Source organism: Rhamphochromis longiceps, linkage group LG13 (assembly GCF_057381845.1).
Source record: "Rhamphochromis longiceps isolate RC_006_pf linkage group LG13, R_longiceps_female_GT1.1, whole genome shotgun sequence".
NCBI classification, from domain to species: Eukaryota; Metazoa; Chordata; class Actinopteri; order Cichliformes; family Cichlidae; genus Rhamphochromis; species Rhamphochromis longiceps.
Genome location: NC_140569.1, coordinates 13,191,562 through 13,211,022, shown reverse-complemented (window position 1 = coordinate 13,211,022; position 19,461 = coordinate 13,191,562). Strand labels below are relative to the sequence as shown.

Genomic DNA, 19,461 nt, shown 5'->3' with positions numbered 1-19,461 from the left:
TACTCAGAGGCCAAACCCTTTGTTGTTTTCATCCAAATACCTCTAGGGCAAAGTATCATTATTCCAGTCAAATTCCTCTACATCTGAGTGCACAAATAAAGACCAAGTAATATTCAAAGTCTACTTAATGAAAAAGATAATTTTCCAAAGTCTGTTTTACGCCACATTATACAGTTCTCCTCTTGGCAGTCAATTTACAGCAAGAAGCTACATGACAAGTTCAAATTTAGACTTTTTTTCCCCCCTTTGAGTCAGAGCAAGAGTGCTTCATTTTATTAGGCAGAGATCACGATTAAAAAAACCCTAAACTGACTCCAAGTGCAGTCATGATCTTTCAAAACAGATAGGCAAACTTGAAACAACATCAGTGAATTATTCAATACACCCTGAAATAAACAGAGGTCCCTATGGAAACTACACTGACTGAGTCTTTGTGTGTGTATAGCAACTGTAAAACGGTATGAAACAGATCTTAAATGTGTTTGCAGGCATGGACAACTTGCATCATTCTGATGGATGAGCTGCGTCACATAGGCTCACACAAATCATTAAATTAAAGCATGCACTCTTAAAGTAGTAAATTATTTCTATGGAAAGGTCTGATACTTAACATGCAAATTCAGCTGCAGATCTGGCAAGGATTTTCAGCAGAAGAACAGTGTTTATGGAACTCCAAATACACTACAGTGACTATGTTTAAAGTAGGGCTGAACGATTATGGAAAATAATCTAATTGCGATTTTTTGCCCCAATATTGCGATTGCGATGCGATATGCGATTATTTTTTAAGGTCTTTGTCTTCTGTATTATTAAACAAAGACAAGCAATACATCATATAGTATGGCCAATACTATATTACATTAATTTTAAACTGTTCTTTCCTGGAAGACAGACCTCTGTTATGATGACATGAGGTGATGCATGAATTGATGACTGACATTTTTATTTAACTACTTCAATCACAACAGTATATTTGAACATACACAATAGTTTATTTTTAGCTTACAAACATCTGAGCATAAAGTGCTGACAAGGAACCCTGGTGTAAACATTAAAATGAAAGTCAGTACAATGTGCAGATTGCAGAAATATACATAAAAAAAATCAGTGGCTTTACCACACTCAGTTTTTCGACATCTGTGAACTACTAGACAGTCATTCAATTAAAAAATAATATTAAATAAATAAAACTAATAAATAAAAAATACACACATCTTACTGATCTCTGCAGTCAGTAACATTACACATAAAGTGCAAACATAATAGCAATTGTATAAACACACACACAAACACGCCTTTAAAATTTAAAGGCGTGAAATTGGACGGTCTAGTTCTGATTAGCGTCACCGCTGTCTCGGTGGAGTTTAATAAACTCGGCCGTCTGCTTCTTGCTATCTAAAATATAACCAGACACTGGTGTAAATTCTCGACTGTCTCATACTTCTGTTTAATAAGTTTTCTGTTTGACGTTTAGTCAGCTGTGTGAAAACCAAGGAGGAACCCACCCGGGGGATTAATAAAGTTTTATTTTATCTAATCTAATAACTTTAATCTCAGCCAAACTGATTTACTCACGAACAAACAAAACACTGAAAAAAGCCCAACAATAACATTTTTAGGTTGTCTAAGTGACTTATATATTACGTTTAACCCGAGCAGCGAAACTCCGCGGTGATCTGAAAATGATGTGCCGGGAGTTGTGCCGTTCTCGGCCGCATCAGTAACCCTCGAGCTCCCGGCTAGCTGTCGAGCTGGTGGGTAGCAGACGCCTCTGAAAACGTCGAAGCACTTTTGCAAATATGGGATATCTTGATAAACCGAGCAGATATTTGATGTTTACACAACTACTTTCTCGCCTGAAAATATGTTAAAAGTTTATTTTGTGACCCTGAAAGATTAGTATGAGTAATTTTAAAACTCAGTAGCGGCCGCCATTGCTGGAAACTGGAGTTTGGCTGGGCCGCGCTATGAATTCTGGGATATGGTAGTAATTTGGACAGCCTTCGGCGCGTCGCTGTGACGTAATCGGTCTACAAATGCGGCCTCAGGAGGATGCAGCCCATGAATTTGGACATGTCCAGAGTATAATCGCAGCCTTTGCGGTTAGAAAATTGCACTTGATCATGTCGCGATATTATCGCAAATACGATATATCGTTCAGCCCTAGTTTAAAGTAATGAAGGAACATATTAGTGCAGTGGTGTGGATTGTCAGTAATAGACGGCTATGGTACAGATACAAAGATACATCAAGCTTTTGATACAAAGATCCAAACATTGCAGTTCATTGTTGAGTTTAATATTTAAATGGAATTCACTGACAGTCGAGTCAAATAGACTGTAGACAAAATCATATTCAGTTGTTTTCTCACCTCGATTGAGAAATTCATCCATCTTGTCCTTGAATGGTTGCAGGTTCTCTTCAGAGGACAATTTGCAAACTTTCTCCGTTTCAGCAGAGCATGCTGAAATAACAAAAGATTAGAAGATAAGGGGGGTGGGGGAGTCTTCCAGAACAGAAATATTTTATCCACCATTGGCGCTTTAATTATCTGCAGTGCTCTTTAACCTAGCTGAGCTTGCTTTAATAAATCTCTACTGAATTTTTGCTGAATAAGTGTCTGCAAAGACATAATAACCCATAATGACTAATAAGTTAGCCCTAGCAACCAGGAAGGCCTGCGGTCTGATCCCAGGAGAAACTTATTGTTACGCTCGATCTGCAAGCATAACAGATACACAAGCTCAGCTCAAGGCCTTAGAGGTGGAGAGGCCATGAGACGCTTAAGGGAACAACGAGGTCGGGACTGGGCAAGTGGTAATTCATCGACCATATGGTGCCTCAGCCAAAAAGGCAAAGCAAGCTCTCTCTCCACTGCATTACTTGCTGATGTCCTTTGGGCCAGCCAAGGCCATTTCTACGCCGCCTACTTATCGGAAAACCCCTCTGGGAACTGTCATCGAAGCCCATGTCTGCTAGAGCACTCAGCTACCTCTGCTAGGTAATGAAGAGGTCTGCAGGTATAGCATGTGATGATGTATTTATGTATGGCCAGTATGTGCCACAGCCACTGGGGTCGAAAGTCAGTTTCCCCTGTGAGCAACTCCATCTTTATGAATTGCAAATAATGAACAGCCTAAAGAATCATTACAGCAGAGAAAAAACAATATTTGGCAATACGTTTTAGGCGTCTGATTGGTTTAGCAGCAAAAACACATAAAACATGATAGAGAACAGACCAGGTTTAGGGAATAGTCGATCAGGCTGCAAGTACACACTCACGTGCATCATTTTGCTCAAAGATACACTTTAAAAAAAAATAAAAATAAAAAAATCACCTCTAGAGCAAGAATAATGAAAATGAGCATTTTCTAAATGCTGCATAAATTAAGATGTTTTTCACTCAGCCAGTGAGTTTGGCTTGTCATTATCAAATATCCAAACCTTTTCCTGTGATCTTAATGTGTAGTGACATAACATTAATACAGTTCTCCATTATCCTATTTTACTTTGTGTTTTTGCGTTCCCACTTAAGAGTTATTGTTCCACAAACTCCATGGTTTGTGGAATTATCACATAACCCCCTTTTTCTTGATTCAAGTTCATTCTGTGCTGACTTTTTAAATTTTAAATATAAAAAGCAAAACTAAAGGACAAGATCCAGAGCTGGTAAATGAAGCCAAGGCAAAGTGGGGAAAAAAAAAAACAACAACAACAAAAAAAACGTGACTCTTTACTGCACCAAAAAGCATATTCTAGACCAGTTTTGCCCCTGATAACAACATGAAATAGGGTGAATATTTTTCTTCCACCTCGACTTCTTAATCAGGGGCATGACCTTTTTGACTGACAGGCCTCTCACAAACAGCTCGAGATTAAGCTGGACTTCTTCACTGTATTATCTAAACACTAAGGCTTAGGTGAGTGAAATTCTGGTGTTTTTTTCACTTAGCACTAATCAGCCAATGTGGTTGCACCTATGCAGTTTATGAATACAGCTTGCTAACAAGGGTAGCTAGCCTTAGCTGATAAATTAGCATTCCAACTCTTAGCAACTTCTAGGTCTAATAATAATAATAATAATAATAATAATAATAATTTGTGTCACCAAAACACTATTGTTGAGGATTAAATGCTGACCCTGTGTGAAAAACATGGTTAATAAAGGTCATTACTAACCATGTTACATGTAGTTTCCCCAGTTGCATCCAGATTCTTTTACTATTGTAATGCATGCAGAATGTGGTTGGGTCGCTGAAACAAGTAAGTTCTTTCCTGAAAAATGGGTCATCTGGATGGTTAATGTTTCTCCTAATACGGTATATATTAATCAGCCTTAATCAAATCTTTGCAGATCAGAGAAGTATCCATACCATGTTCACTAATGCACCCCTACAGTATCACAAAAGCTTGCTTTTGAGCTATGCACTGAGACGAAGCTAGGCAGTCCCCTGACACTTGAGTCCTGAAGACCAGCATCTATAATTTTCAGTTGATTATGAGTCACAGGACAGTTTTCCACATTGCCTGAGTCCATTTTAAAATGTTTGGGTAAAGAGTTGGCACCAGTGATTCATCATCATGTTTAAAAATGTTTTTTCCTTGTATGGTGGTTTTAGTTAACTGTGTTTATTGACAATATATTTTGTAAGTGATTTTGAGCTGGTGTGCTGATTTCCACTATAGAATTGAGGCTGTATTTAATCCAGTGAGGCCAGAGTATCTGACTTTTTTTCAATACTTGTTTAAGTCTTCCTAAAACAGTCTTACTGTTCTTTTTAAGTTAAGAAATTTAATTCCTAAATGGCTTAACTATTTATCCATGCAGTGTATCACAGAGTAATAATCCCTTTATGTCTTTGCATCTGAAAAACTTACTAGTATGCCTTTTATATAGCCAGCTATGTTATTACTCTAATTAACAGTGGGTTCTTCAACTAGTTGTCGAACAACCCACACCACCCCATCTCTTAAAACATGTCACGAGTAACAAATTTAAAATGAGCACATATTCCTAAAATAACATTTGTCTTTCTATTGTTTTCAGTTTAACGCAGGATTTAAATGACTTGCACATCATTTCATTGTGTTTTTATTTTATGTTTTACACAGTGGTCCAACTTTTTTGGAAACGTGATTATGAATAGCTGCAGTTATCTTCTGAATAGTCTCATATTTGTATTTTTGAGTTCCAGGACAATGAGGAGAGCCTGAACAGACTCTCTCAGTAGTAGAAGTTCCTTGACCTTTCCCTGTCTATATTTCTCTTTCTCGTTCATGACGACAATAAAGGTACGCCAGGTCCAACATGAGTCTACATCTGACAAGTAACATCTGCTTCCAGTTAGCTTGTCTGTACAACAAACAGATGCTATCTCAATGTTGACTGGCCTGTGCAATCCACACATGACCATAGCTGGTCAGGTCTGGAAAATTATTTTGCATTATGCAAGCAACACTTAAATTCATACATTTTTTTTATCATGTTGCATAAATATCAATGCAGTGTCATTTTAAACATGCTATAAGACTTGCAGTAATTACAGAACAACCAAGTTTACAACCTTGTAAGCATTTTGTAAATACTGTGTTTAGGATGTGCCCACAAGAAGGAAAACTATGGAATGTAAGTTTATCACTGTACCATTAAGGTCTTTCCTCAACTTGCGGAGATCTCTTTGAAAGTCCTCAAACTTCATCTGGGAAGCCTGGAAAAGGTCCAGGGGCTCAGGCAGAGGGTAGACGCATGTCTCTTTGCCAGCATCCTGGTTAAAGACAACACACATACATGTGCAAAAACACACACACTGCAATGTCAAAATCAATCTTTCTCAAATGGAAGAGGGCCTCTCTATACTTTACACACAAGGCAAGATTTAAATAAATGTCTTGAGGGACCGACATGTACTTATCAGCAGTTCAGACATGCCAGAGAAGATGTCTAAAACTACAGCAGATAATGACCATTAAGCCGGGGTCACAAAGCACATGTCAATTCTCCTCATCAGCATTAGTGACAGGTCATAATGAGTGCTACAGCCATGTCATGCAGGTTGATTTTGGCAAGCTGCACTACTGAGTTCATCTCATCTGGAGAACCTAATTATTTACACTAGCGCTGCTTTGGATGCTGTGCCAATGAACAGACTGCAGGTTTGAACGAAGCCAGACCAAAGCAGAGTAGGAGCGGGAGATGAAGAGTGAAAGACAGAAAGAGAAGTATAAGAGAGAGCCCGGGAAAGCGAGAGAGGGAGGGAGAGGTAGAGAGAGATTTGTTTCTGCCGTAAATGAGGAAAGGGAAAATAAATAATTTGATAAAGGATAAGCCATGGTATCCTCTGGCAAGAGAGGAGATGAAAAGAGAGCTCTGGAAGGATTTCTAAGCAAATCAGACTAAAACAGAAAAGTGATTCGAATAAACAGGAACCAAAACATACCTCATCAAAGTGCCTTAAATAGTAAGCAACAATGTAGGACAAAAGACTCTGGGAGTTATCCTGAAAGAAAGAGAAAGATCCAAATAAATAAACCAAGATCCCTTTATTTATTAATTTAATCATTTTGGAGCAGGACGTTTTAATTTGTGCAGGGCAAACAAGAATGGAGACAGCAGCCTTAGAAGTTAGGAATAAATCATGACATTGGAAGAGTACTACAACAAAACAACTGTGCTTGGCTGGCCGTCATAACTTAAGAGTTGGTGGAAAGTTTGATGTTCTTTATGGATACCTTACTCTGTCCGCCACTACAAAAACACAAACCATTGCGTCCTTATATGGCAGTGCCAAGGGCACTCCGAGTCTGCTGTGATATTGAATCAGAGCAAACACGATTGCTTCTCCTCAAAATCTGCCCAGCTATGGTCATAAGGCTTGACCCCTTGGAGAGAATACCTTTGAAACCCTGTGTCCCATTTTAAAACTATTATTTTCCTATTTATACTTTACTGCATGATGTGAATTAAACAAAGCTAGATAGACCTCTCTTCTATACATTTTTTTTCTCCCCCACTTCTAATCCAGTCCTTTCCAGGTTTGTTGTGAATTACACATCTGCAGTTGCAAAGTAAGTGATGTTTGCTTTTACTCCAGTACTCACACTGCTTTTAACGTCCTTCAGTTTTGGCAGAATGTCCAAGGTGAAGCCGTCAGCCTGCCCTCGAGACCGATTTCCTCCGTTCATAAAATTGCCAAAAGCCAGCACCAGGCCGAGCACCTGCAATACGACCTCACTACTCTGGAGAGTCTGAGGTGAACACACCACACAGACACGCAAGATGAAGATATGAAGGCTAAACCGAGTGACATGAAATAAAACAAACTGAGAAGAAGGCCAGTGGCTCACCTTGCACACTTTCTGAAGGATTTCAATTTTGCGGAGGATTGAAATGATACATTCATGGAAGGTTGACTGAAAAAGGATGCAGAACACCCTTTCTGAGAAATTGGAGATTTGTGATAGCTGGAACAGAAACCTGACGAAGGACAAGACCAGTCAACTTAAGCCATATATTTAATAGCAAGACATTGAACAGACTTAGTTTAGAGGGTGTATTTAGTTCTTACTGTTCTGGCTTGTCTAGTGGTTTGGCATCTTCCTTGCCTTTGGCAGATTTAATGTGCTTTTTAATGCTGTCCATCTCATCATCTTGAGCTCTCTGTCAAAAGAAAGTACACATTAAGTTGAAATAGAAATTGGTTACAGTTATGACGCTGACAAAAGGTTATTTTATTTTACTTAAACCTAAACTAAGCTAGCCAAAACACAAAGTGCCTCTACAAAAGCCTCGAGTCATCACTCATTTCTTGATACTGTGACAGGAAAATGCACTGGCACCATCTTTAGGATCATTGTCATTGCTGAAAATTGAAGCTGTTGTCAATCACATGCTTTCCAGATGGCATCGTATGATGGATCAAAATCTGAGGGTAATTATCAGTGTTCATAATTTCATAAATTTTGACAAGATCTTCAACAGTGATAGCTGTAATGCAGCCCTAAACCATGACAGCACCATGTTTTCTTCAGTGTTGTACTCTCCTGACCTTATTCAAACATTTTGATGATTTTAACCAAAATTTTCAATTTTGATTCGTCACTCCATGAGACCTGTTGTCAGCTCTTGTGCAGTTTGCATACCTCAGCCTGTTCTCCCTGTTTCTCTTTCCTAAGAATGGCTTCTTGACAACCAGACTGAGACCATTTCTGATGAGGCTTCAGAAAAGTAGATGCATCAACTGAAGTTCCAGATCAGTTTCTCAGATCCTGTGTCAAGTCTTTGGCGAATATTTATTTTTGACTGTTTCTTAATTAGATGACTTTCAGATGAAGTTTATCTGCTCTAGAGTTTTTTTTTCCAGGCCTGTTTCTTTAGACCTGCCACTTTTGTGTCCTGAACTTTTAAATTTGTAAGCTAATACTACTTTGTGAATCAAGTTGTTGGTAGAAAATTTTTAGAAATGCTGGTTTCAAACTGTGTTAACATTGGCATTACTGTAGATTCAACTAAAGAAGTGAGAACAATTAGTTTTTGTCTAAGCCGTTAGTTGTTGTTTTTTTGTTTGTTTGTTTTTAAAGTGGCTCACTGGAAGGAAAATATAAACAAATGAGGGTCGACTCAAGACTTTTGCACAGCTTGATTACAAGAGAACATGCATGGATATTGCTGAAACATATCTGTGTATGTATTTCCTTTATTTTGGTAAGGATCAAGGGTAGCGGTGTCACAGTCAGGAAACCAAAATTTAAAGAAAAATACTAAAGAAGAAAATCTGTGAAAAACCACATCTGTAAGAGAAATGGGTGGGACACTGACAGCACAGGAAACAGTATTAAGTGCTTTATAAAAGAATTTGTTTGGATATTACTTGAATCACTTTTATCCTCTGAGTCACACCCAGCACTCCAAAGTGGTGAAAACATACATTCAAATTAAAGTCCATCCCTTGGAAATAGTGAGCCTTTTTGTAATAGCTGAAAAAATACACATTAGAAGGAGTTATACTTGGACATGTTCCCAAAACAGCATGTGAATGTTGAATGATTTTTGAACAAAAATATCAATAGATGCTTCTTAGACGTAGAGTGTAGAGTTTTGCAAAAATAATTGTACTGGTGTTTTTTCATTCCCCCCCCCCCCCATTTGTCTCCGATATCAGCTCACTGAAACTTTTGAATGCTCATCCATGAAAAAATATGTTGCAAGGTGTTTAGAGGTTTTCTTGCACTTCAAACCCTGCAACATTTCAGTTGGATTGAAGTCTTTATTTGCGTGTCTTAGGCCATTCACAACCCCCTACCCGCCCTAATTTTCTTCCCTTTTGATGTCTGGAAGCTTTATCTCAAGTGTAAAAGAATTCTCAAATTATGTTTTGTACATAAACTCAACCATATGCCAGCCTATACAGTATAGGTTTCACAAATGCTAAAAGTATTGCCTTCAGCCAGACTACATTCCTGACTATTATCCTGCTGCCAGGCTCTGGACCACAGTTTTATACAAGGTGGTTTAAAAAAAAGCAAGCCAAAAATGCCCCTTCGTTTCACAAGAGGCAAAGACAATAGATCTTAATGTGTCTGACGCAGAGGGGCAAAACAATAAAACCATCTCCAGGAAGAAAATGTAAACTCTCTCTTAGTCCCTCCAGAGCCCTTAGACCCCCAAAGTCTGAGTCTCAGCAATCTGGCCTCATCCTCTGTTTCTCTCCATCCTACTCTGGGGTTTGGCCTCGGCATGGATCCTTGGAAAACATCAAACACCAGCATCAAACGCACGAAGGGCCAGATTAGTATTCTGCACACCGCTGCCTTCTGTCGGTGAGGGCAAGCTCTCCTTCGCCTTCTCTCGAGATGTTTTCAAGTGTAAATATATTTAACACAAAGCAGATCCTTTTCAAAGGGCAGCAGTGGAGCCCAGCAGTGTTTGGTGTAATTGGGGACAAGTAGGCATTAGCGTGTGATCTTTGAATTGCTAGGGCATGTTGTGGTGGTGGTTAGCATGAGAAATACAGTCCCATGTGGAATATCAAATGCAAAGTACAGTAGGATGATATTTGTGATGCCAGAATACTAGAGGTAGCCAAATGGTATTCATTACGCAAGTTTCTAGTACAGGGCTAAACAGAGCCAGACAGGCCTTAATCACTATTTATGTCACTCAGTTTTCAATGAAACTACATTTATGAGATACTTTGTACCTTGAGCTGCCAAATAATCGACCCCAAATGACAAGTTACATTGTGTAATGATATGTAAACTATATCTAGTCTTTTTTCAGAGCAATACCATGCAAAATGGGGTTTGAGGTGATCATATCTTGTTTAAAAGTTTAGGAGAGTCTGACTCACTGACCTCTCTGTTATCTACTACCAGCTGAAAGAAGTCTGAACTTGAGACAACTAGTCTGGGGCCAGATTATGGCTTGATATTAGAGGGTAGGGAGCAGTGTCCCGCTATCACTGTGACCCCTTTAATGACACTGGCTTTTTGTTCAAAGAACAGGAGTGGCTATAATCTGGAGCTCATAGACTAAGCGACTCTGTGTGCATCTGTCTTTATCCTCATACTGTACACTACGTGCAAATTTGTGTGGGTCAACATGTTTGTTTGTGAGCATGTTTGTGTGGGTGAGAGAAACAGAGAGTGAGGCAGAGAAGGCTGATCTAGCTCCTAGCACAGTGAGTGAGGGTGTAACCATTAGAAGCCCCTCACATTCCTAAAGACAGGCTGACTGTGCTGCCAACTGTGGTTTAGGGGGCTGGAGACCCACAGACAGGATGGAGTCTCGCAATACAAAAGAGAAACAATTTGGCTCTGCGACTCAATAACATAGCCTTAGGCCATAAGGGGGAGAAGCAGAGGGAGAGGGCTTGAAGTCTTGGGGTGACTGGAGAGGTTAGAAGACTTTTGATCCTGAGTTATGACACATTGGTTCATAACTACAGCTTGTCTCAAGCCACAGTCTCATTCCCATGATCAACATTATTAATATGCCTCTGGCAGCCAAAGGTCTAGGCCTCTCCTGTGTAGTTGTGCCAAAAAGTAATTCACAGGAATTTCACAGCATCTTAAAAATGTATCACAGTTGAAATGTGGAAAACATACTCATTTTCATGTTCTATTATTTACTGACCCGACTTCGAATGGTCCCTGAACCATTTCTACTGGGGCTGGGGAGATTTCCTATCAGACGAGCTTGATGAATATGTATTTACTCTATAAATGGAAGTCTTCACAGCCAAAATGGAGACATATTGGGAAGTACTGATGACAGTTCTGTAATTCTTTGCTAATATTATATGATTTACCTTGGCAAAGCTCACTGTAGTCGGCTCTTTTTTAAAACCACATCGAAGCTCTGACACAAATCCTGGAGTTTCTCAACTATCATTTCCTTTGCACATGGGCATTACAAAAGTTGAGTCAATCAGATCCAGAGTGTAGAAAACATGTTTACTACGTAAAAGCTTTGGTTCCCTTCCAGGGCAGCAGACAGACCTACACATGACTGACGCTGTCGCCAAACAGCACACATACCAGTACAGTTTGTGGCTTGCCTGTTTGTTTTAGTATCTAATGCACATTTCCTCAGTTCACCCCTTTCAAGTGGAACACGGAATAAGACTTAGATAGAGAAATACGTTCGCAGTAAAGTGGCATCTCTGAAATGTTGCTACACAATAATGTAATTACAGATTTTTTTTCACCCCTACAATTTAAACAAAAGTTCAGCCTTTGATAATGTTGGAAAGATATATTTTGATGAATGACATTTGGTGTTTTGTGGTTTACCCTCAGTCAAGTGAAAAATAAAACAACACTAACATGTGATGATTTCTTTTTTGCCATTTTGTTGATATCACTGCTTTATGAGTCTTCTTGGGTTTCATTCTATAATGGAATGATTGCTTGTTATTGATATATGGCATGAAATGTGCAACAATAAATCATTCTATTTGTCACTAGCAAGCTGTTCCAAACTCATACTTTTACTGCAAACCACACAGGAAAAGAAAAAAGATCAAGGTTTTCCCTGTGCGAATGCTGCCATCAACATCAGCCTGAGCTGTCGGTGGAGTTGCTTTGTATAATTTTCCTGGGCTGGTTGCTCAACATTGTGTATTTATGCGATTCTGGATTGGCAGGAAAGTTCCCAAATGTATTTCAGCTTGGGAAATTGCCTTTTCACTAGTCTATTGACTCATTGAAAACCACTGTCCGCATGATCCTTTATCATCCTTCCTTTAAAGTAAAAACATTTGCAAAGAAAAATGTTATTATATTATTTTTGTGACCATATAAAATAGCTTTGATTCCAAAGTCTTTGTTGTTATACTCACATTTTCATAGAGGGCTTGCAGAGTCTCCAGATCAACAACAGTATTGTCCATATTTAGAACGGCTGTGGATGGAAAGAGAGGGTGACATGGTTAATGTTAATGTTAACACTAAAGCATGTCATGACATTCTTTTACCTTGAATGAACACCATTAACAAGTCAGAAATCAAACCAACACAAACAGACCGACAATTTCATAATCTCTAGTTTATACAGTGGTTCTTTTTTTGAAACAACAACTACAAACAAAGGTAGAATACCATTTCCTGCCGGGGCTGAAGGTGCCATGAAACAAGGACAAAAATGATCTCATGCCCACAAAAAGTGACACGTCGTATGCTTTAAGCTGCACAGTTATCAGTTCTCATGACGATAGCATGCAAGGAGCCATAAACTAAAACATAAATATGGAGGTCTTAGAAACCTGTCAAAGGTACAAAGATCTGTGTTTGAACTCCTGTGTTTGAATTCCTGGTGTCGCCTTTTTGTCTCGGCGCGAGGACCTGGCGCCCTCGAGCATTAATCCTTTGAAAGTAAATGTTTAAAGACAAACAGAGCCCGGGGGTCTGTGGTGTTGAGGCTGAGGTGTTGCTGTACGCACAATCACCCAGTGCAGTGCTTGACACCTATATGTGTATTTCACCATGCTGCAGGGGCCCAAAATCACTCACAATATTTTGATCTGTTGATTGCTGCTGAGGTACAGGGGTGAAGGCTAGGGTCACAGAGGCTAAAGCAACTTTGAATCAGAGTTTGCTTAGATAATGAATACAGAAGGATGTTTTAAGGCTTTTACAGCACAGCTGAAAAATAAGATCAAAGAAAATGATAACAAATATAAAACTAAAGGATGGTCAAGCATGTGGAAATAGTCTGATATCACTTTCTCTCTGTAGGCAGTTCTGTTGCCTTTTTAATCTCGTCACTCTTCTTCTACAAGTGCAAATCAACTCCTTTTTTTTTTTTTAGTTCTTCGCTGTCACTTCCTGACCTCTTCACACACTGTTTCTTCCAAACCCGCCACAAAGAAACTGCCCTTTTCCATTTCTCCCACTCGTTTCTTTTAACCATTTGGTTTTCATTACTATCCAAACCAGTCTGGCTGGCTTATTTGACTGGAGACTGTTTTTTTTTAGGAGAAAACCATATCGTCACGGTGACACAGGACCTCTTCTAACTGAAATCCAGACCCATCTGCCCAGGTCTATCCTGACTATCACATTTGACCCAAACATGGCGCCGGTAACCGCCATCTCTGACGGAGGCTGGTGGTCTAAAACTTCTCAGGAACGCCGACAGTGCACGGAAGTGTCCTATGAAAAATGCAGAGTGTGGGCCAAGTCTGAAAGCAAACAACAACAGCTGTGAGGAAAAAACAAAAAAATGTCTCGACTTCTCACTGAGCAATTGCGCCGTCATAAAACTGACACAATCTAAATCAATGACTCAGAAGTTGTTTTTCTTCATGTCAGAGATCTCAGATTTACAAAGACTTTGCTAGTCATTGACCAAAATCACGAAACCAACAGGAAACGAAACTAATTCACTACACTGACAGGAACAATTACAAAGTTTGGGCAAATTAATCTCTCTTTGGTAAACAAATCGTCCTTTGATTCTTTAATTATCTTAAACCTCTAATAGCACAAGGGAACATTAGATCATGTCCGGAATGGGAAAACATTAGCATAGTTATTATACAGACTTTGGGGGTTTGTTATTTAAGGGAAATTGAGTATTTTAAGGCTATAATTATTATAATTATTCAGACCTAAAAATCAGTCAAACACATTGTATAACACAGCACATATATACGCTCAAAAACACATTCAGGATTATTTTCTTTCTGCACAGAAGATGGCCCACTGTTATGTCAGAACAAGTAGATAATACTTGAAAGTAGTCCACCAAATCACTGAGATGTCCTTTCTCTCATCTCCTAGTGACATAGTGAAGTTTCCAATCAGTGCTAATTATGTAGTAGTGCAAAACTGTCCTAACATAGGAGATAAATACCAGTACTGATGAGCGTGGCCCTCTCTTGCCCTTCCAATCTTACCTAAAATGGATGCACCAAAGACTAACATCGAGACCAGAAATGCAGAACAACATTTAGTTCCACCAGATTCTTTAAAGATGCTGCAGATAAAACGCTCCCAGAGAGCAACTGTTTATTGCTACATTGCTGGTTTGTGTGGCACACATTTATTTTGATGTAACCTAACCATATGTCTTGTTCGTGAGGAGTTAAGGTTTGAAGCTAACGTAAATGCTTTACTGAGAGAAGATTGAATAGGATGGGGAGATGACGAGAAGTGTTTAGACACAGATGAGCAAAGACTGGAGAGCAATCAGAGAGTAACTAAAACAGGAAGACCATCTGTAGCCATCATCATCTCCAAAATGACTTCACTTTAACAAAGCCGCTTAGACAAGATGGTGACAACTCATCCGACAGAGTGTCTCTGTGAAACACGATGTGCATGTTAGATGGGGAGAGAATATGCAAAATGAAAGAGAAAAGAAACAGATGAGAAGAGAGATGCCTTTCAGCAGTATAACTTGTGATAACACCAAACACTGGAATAGCTTTGGTAAAAACAAATCCAATAACATTCTAACTTCACGGCAGACTAAAAAAGAGAAAAGATCTATACAATGGGGTTTGCTTATGTTCAGTGTGCAGAATTATTTCTTTTTTAGAGATGATATGGTATCAAAATGCTGCTTTTGTACGCTTTTGATAGAAATTCACTTTTGTTTGGAAGTTAGCATCTTCCCAACACACCTGGGGATGACTGTGTACTACCTTCAAACAGAGGAAGGAACCATCCTCGTGGCACATAAATAAAAGCATCTCTGGCTGCTCTCAGGCACAGTGGTGTTTTAAGCTCAAAGCCAATATCAGCAAGTAGTATTTACAACACTACAAACACAATAATGTTCAGCAGGTGAAAAGTTTACCACATTTCTTATTATTTTTACTTTGATTTTATTACTTTTATTTGACTGTGCTGTCTGTTTATCTTTTTAATCTTGTTTCTTTAAACAATTTCTTAACAGGTGTTTAACCCCCACAGTAGTTTTTATGTAAAAACAAAAGTTATATGCTATGCAGTATTTTACTTTCATTCATTAATCTGTTTTCACTAGAAATTACATGGGGTACGCTCCTGTTGTTTTTTTTTGTTTTTGTTTTTTTTAAATGTGCTGTATAATAAAAACAGAGACAAATAGCATGTTGACTAGATCCTTACCATACTAACATTTGCCAATTAACACAAAGACACAACCTGATGGGTTATAAAAGTATCTGGTCATGATCAGAAGTAGTGGATGTTTTATAATTCTGGTTTGATGTTGTCAGAAGAATGAGGTTCAAAAATGTTTCACTGGCAACTTTTACAACTGCTCGTTAATGTAGTTGTCTAATGAGCCAAACACATGGCAGCAACTCATGTGCATTTATACATGTAGGCGTGGTCAAGATAGCTCGCTGAAGTACAAATCACGCATCAGAATTGGGAAGAAAGGTGATTTAATATGGTATCATTGTTGTTACCAGATGGAGTGGTCTTAGTATTTCAGAAATTGCTGATATACTGGGATTCTACACGTACAACCATCTGTAAAATTGCAGGGAATTATGAAGTTGTGTCAAGTCTCAGTTACCTAGAAGATACTAGTATGCTAGATACTAGTATCAGAAGGCAAAAGCATCTCTACATTCTGACCATGCTGAACCTTGAAGCAGATGGACTACAGAACCAGAAACCACACTGGGTACCATTCAGCTAAGAACAGGAAACTGAACCTACATTTTGCATAGGCTCACCAAAATTGGGGGAAAAAAAGATCGTCTCGTGATGAGTATGGTCAAAATTTGTCATAAAAAAAACGTGAAAACATGGATCCATCCTGCCTTGTGTTAACAATTCAGCTTGTTATTGGTGGTGTAATGCTCTGGAGGATGTTTTTTTCAGACACACGGGGCCTCTTAGTACCCAGTGCACATGATTTAAATGCTACAACCTACTTTGTTGCTAAGCATGTCCACTCCTTTATGACCATAGTGTACCCATCTTCTCCTGGTTACTTTCATCAAGATAATGTGCTCTAACGCTCAAATCACCTAAAAATGGCTTCTTGAACATAAAGGCGATCTCGCTGTACTTAAATAGCATCCTGAGTAACCAGCTTTGAATCCAATAGAGTACTTCTGGGATGTTGTGGAACGAGAGAGTCACATCATTGTGTAGTGCCATCTTATCAAAATGGACCAAAATCTCTAAGGAGTGTTTCCAGCACCTAGTTGAATCTATGCCACAAAGAATTAAGGCAGTCCTGAAAGCAAAAGAGTGTCCGACCCAGTACTTACTGTGTAGTGAATGTATCAAATTTAATAAAAGTTGTTTAGCCATGTCACCCAAAATCACAGACGTTAAAAATAGAACTACAGCAAAAGTCAAGACATCACCAAAATCCGTGGAATTAACCTGCACAAGATACCAGCTAATTTAAAAAGTGTCAGCTAAAATTAAGTTGTGAATTAAATGACTGAATGACAGGCAAATGAATGAGATTTCCCATCCCTGGAGTAAAACAGACCATGGCTATTAAAAAGATCAATAGCATGCCTTCATATGCGCAAAACAGCGGCACACCGAATGTGCAACTGTGTATGTTTTGGAAAATGTTAGCAGTACCACCTTTTCAGAAACTGCTACATATTCTTCATTGTTGAGACACAATAAATTGCTTTCACAGTTTTGCCATCTGAAGAAACTTTGTGACAGATGATAACAAAAGTGCTACACCTCTATACCAGCTAAAGCACTCGTCATGAACATGTGACAAGACTTACCATTCTCTATGTCCTTCATATCAAGATGAATGCTAGACATGAGGATACCTACAGCCTGTGAACGCTTGTTGCTTAAGAGCTTCACCACCTAGAAGATAATGACATGAAGAGAAAAAAAAAAATCTTAACATCGTACAGGCTCATTAACCATAAACTTCATTACAAACAGAACATAACAGAACGGTGGTTTCTGTTTGACAGGTGAGGTGGAGAGAAAGATCCTCCTGCAATGTAATATGTAGATTTTAATTTAACCATAGGGGTCAATTTGAAATGAGCTAAACGCCATAATTAGGCTTGAAGATGATTAACGACCTTTCAAAAACACTAGAAGGTAAATCTTGCTGTCTATAATATTAACATGTCAACCTGAGGGACAGTGAGAGACGTGCACAGTTCATGTATATTGTATAAATATATATTATTTGTTAAAACTATATACTAATAAAGGGCTTTTGAATTACAAAGACAATATTTTAATAGAAATAATCTGTTCTCTATCATTTTCCTTCTGTGGGAGGAAAACTTCATCATTATTGATCAGCACACACTGAGAAAATTATAGCTATGGAGTTACATTGTGTTGACAGATTTTTTTTCAAGTCTCCACATACACTGTCATCCAGTTACACAATCAAAACCTTACAGATCAGTAAAAACACAAAAGGCTTATTATTCTGACTCAAGTAGTGCAACTGATGAAACAGAAAACTGACTTTTTGTTTAAATTACACATTTTTTAAGGGGGCTAAAAGGAAAAGTTTAGAAAGTATTATCTGCACAATGCCATGGTGATTAAAACTGCTCAAAAAGCTGCAAACGTTAACAGTTTAATAATAGTCTGCCTCCGACAAACAGTCAGGAGTTAAATATCAAGCCAGTGTTGTTATTACGCATAAAAACTGCATCCAAGGGGACCATTATAAGCCACAGCTCTCCTGAGTAAGCAGAAGTGTGCACTGGGTTGCAAAGTGGTGAAGGGACAGGACAGGAAACCCGTAGCCTACTGTGATCCAGACAGAATGCTTCCATCTAAACCAGATCACACAGACCACAGACCTCTTAAACACACAGGAAGTTATATCACCAAGCCCCAACTGTCTGTGTTCCCCAGCCCAACCACAGCTTTGAGAAACATGCCGATCGAGATATGATGCTGAGTGACTTTCACAGTAAGTCTGTGATATTTTAGTGTAAGGTAACAGCGTCATTGCAGTGAATAAGTCATCAGTAAAGCCTTATATGCTGAAATATACAACAGAGCCTCAGGTATATTTGGTATATTAGGTATACTTAATAAACTGAAATATTAATCAGATATGATGCTTTCAACATCTAATCAGAGTCCTCAGACTCTGATACCATTAATAACCCATGTAAGAAGCAATCACCTGTAGATGATATCAAGAGCATTGTGGCGGCTCTGATTAGTGTTGCACCTGTGTTTTGACCGACATTAATTTGCTCGCTGATCTTCTGCTAACCTACTCCATCTTACAACTTGAACCCCACGCCACATCCTCTGCCATTGGCAATTTCCTATCTTACAATTATTATATTAAATAAAAAAGTAATCTTGATACTCAAAGCTCAAGATTTTCTGGTGACCAACAAAAAAATAAATAAATAAAATAAAATAAATAAATAAATAAATAAATAAATATCTATTTTTAAAAATCAGCACTGAGAAAATAACTCCAGCCCCATTCTTTCCTCCAAGAAATAATGGAAAATGTTGCTTTTAAACTTCTCATCGTTCTCAAATATAAATGATAATAATAATAACAATAATATCAACTTTGTATAGTCCCTTTCAAGAAACCCGAGGATGCAAATAAGCAAAAGTATAAAAATAGACAAAAGGCTACAGGTTGAGGGCTTTGTTAAAGAAGTGAGTTTTGATAAATTCTTAAAAGACTCCAGTGATGGGGCGTTGTGAAGCTCAGATTGGAGAAAGTTAAAGAGGATGAGGGCTGCCAAAGTGAAGCCTCTTTTCCCAAATGTACCTAGGTTGATGTGGGGGACAGAAAGTGGACCCGTGGCTGAGGACCGTAGCATTAGAGACCGTGTGTATTGTTGCAGCAGGTCAGACAGGTACTGAGGGGCCAAAGCGTTGAGGGATTTGTAAGTGAGAAGATGGATCTTATAAGTAATGCGTGACTTGACCAGGAGCCAGTGGAGATTTATGAGGGTGAAGTGTGTGTGTATGTGTGTGTATGTGTGTGTGTGTGTGTGTGTGTGTGTGTGTGTGTGTGTGTGT

The 19,461-nt window shown here is 38.6% G+C and overlaps 1 protein-coding gene across 1 annotated transcript in view; it reads right to left on the bottom strand.

Moving 5' to 3' along the window:
• Positions 1 to 19,461, bottom strand: part of fmn2a (formin 2a) — a 39,949-nt gene that overhangs the window by 5,808 nt on the left and 14,680 nt on the right. Inside the window, exons 7-14 of the mRNA XM_085427836.1 lie at positions 17,202 to 17,289; positions 12,339 to 12,400; positions 7,566 to 7,657; positions 7,345 to 7,474; positions 7,099 to 7,245; positions 6,438 to 6,497; positions 5,645 to 5,765; positions 2,372 to 2,464 (exon numbers count right to left, since the gene is read on the bottom strand). Of these exons, the coding sequence (XP_085283962.1) occupies positions 2,372 to 2,464; positions 5,645 to 5,765; positions 6,438 to 6,497; positions 7,099 to 7,245; positions 7,345 to 7,474; positions 7,566 to 7,657; positions 12,339 to 12,400; positions 17,202 to 17,289 (793 nt within the window). The remainder of the gene's footprint in view (positions 1 to 2,371; positions 2,465 to 5,644; positions 5,766 to 6,437; positions 6,498 to 7,098; positions 7,246 to 7,344; positions 7,475 to 7,565; positions 7,658 to 12,338; positions 12,401 to 17,201; positions 17,290 to 19,461) is intronic.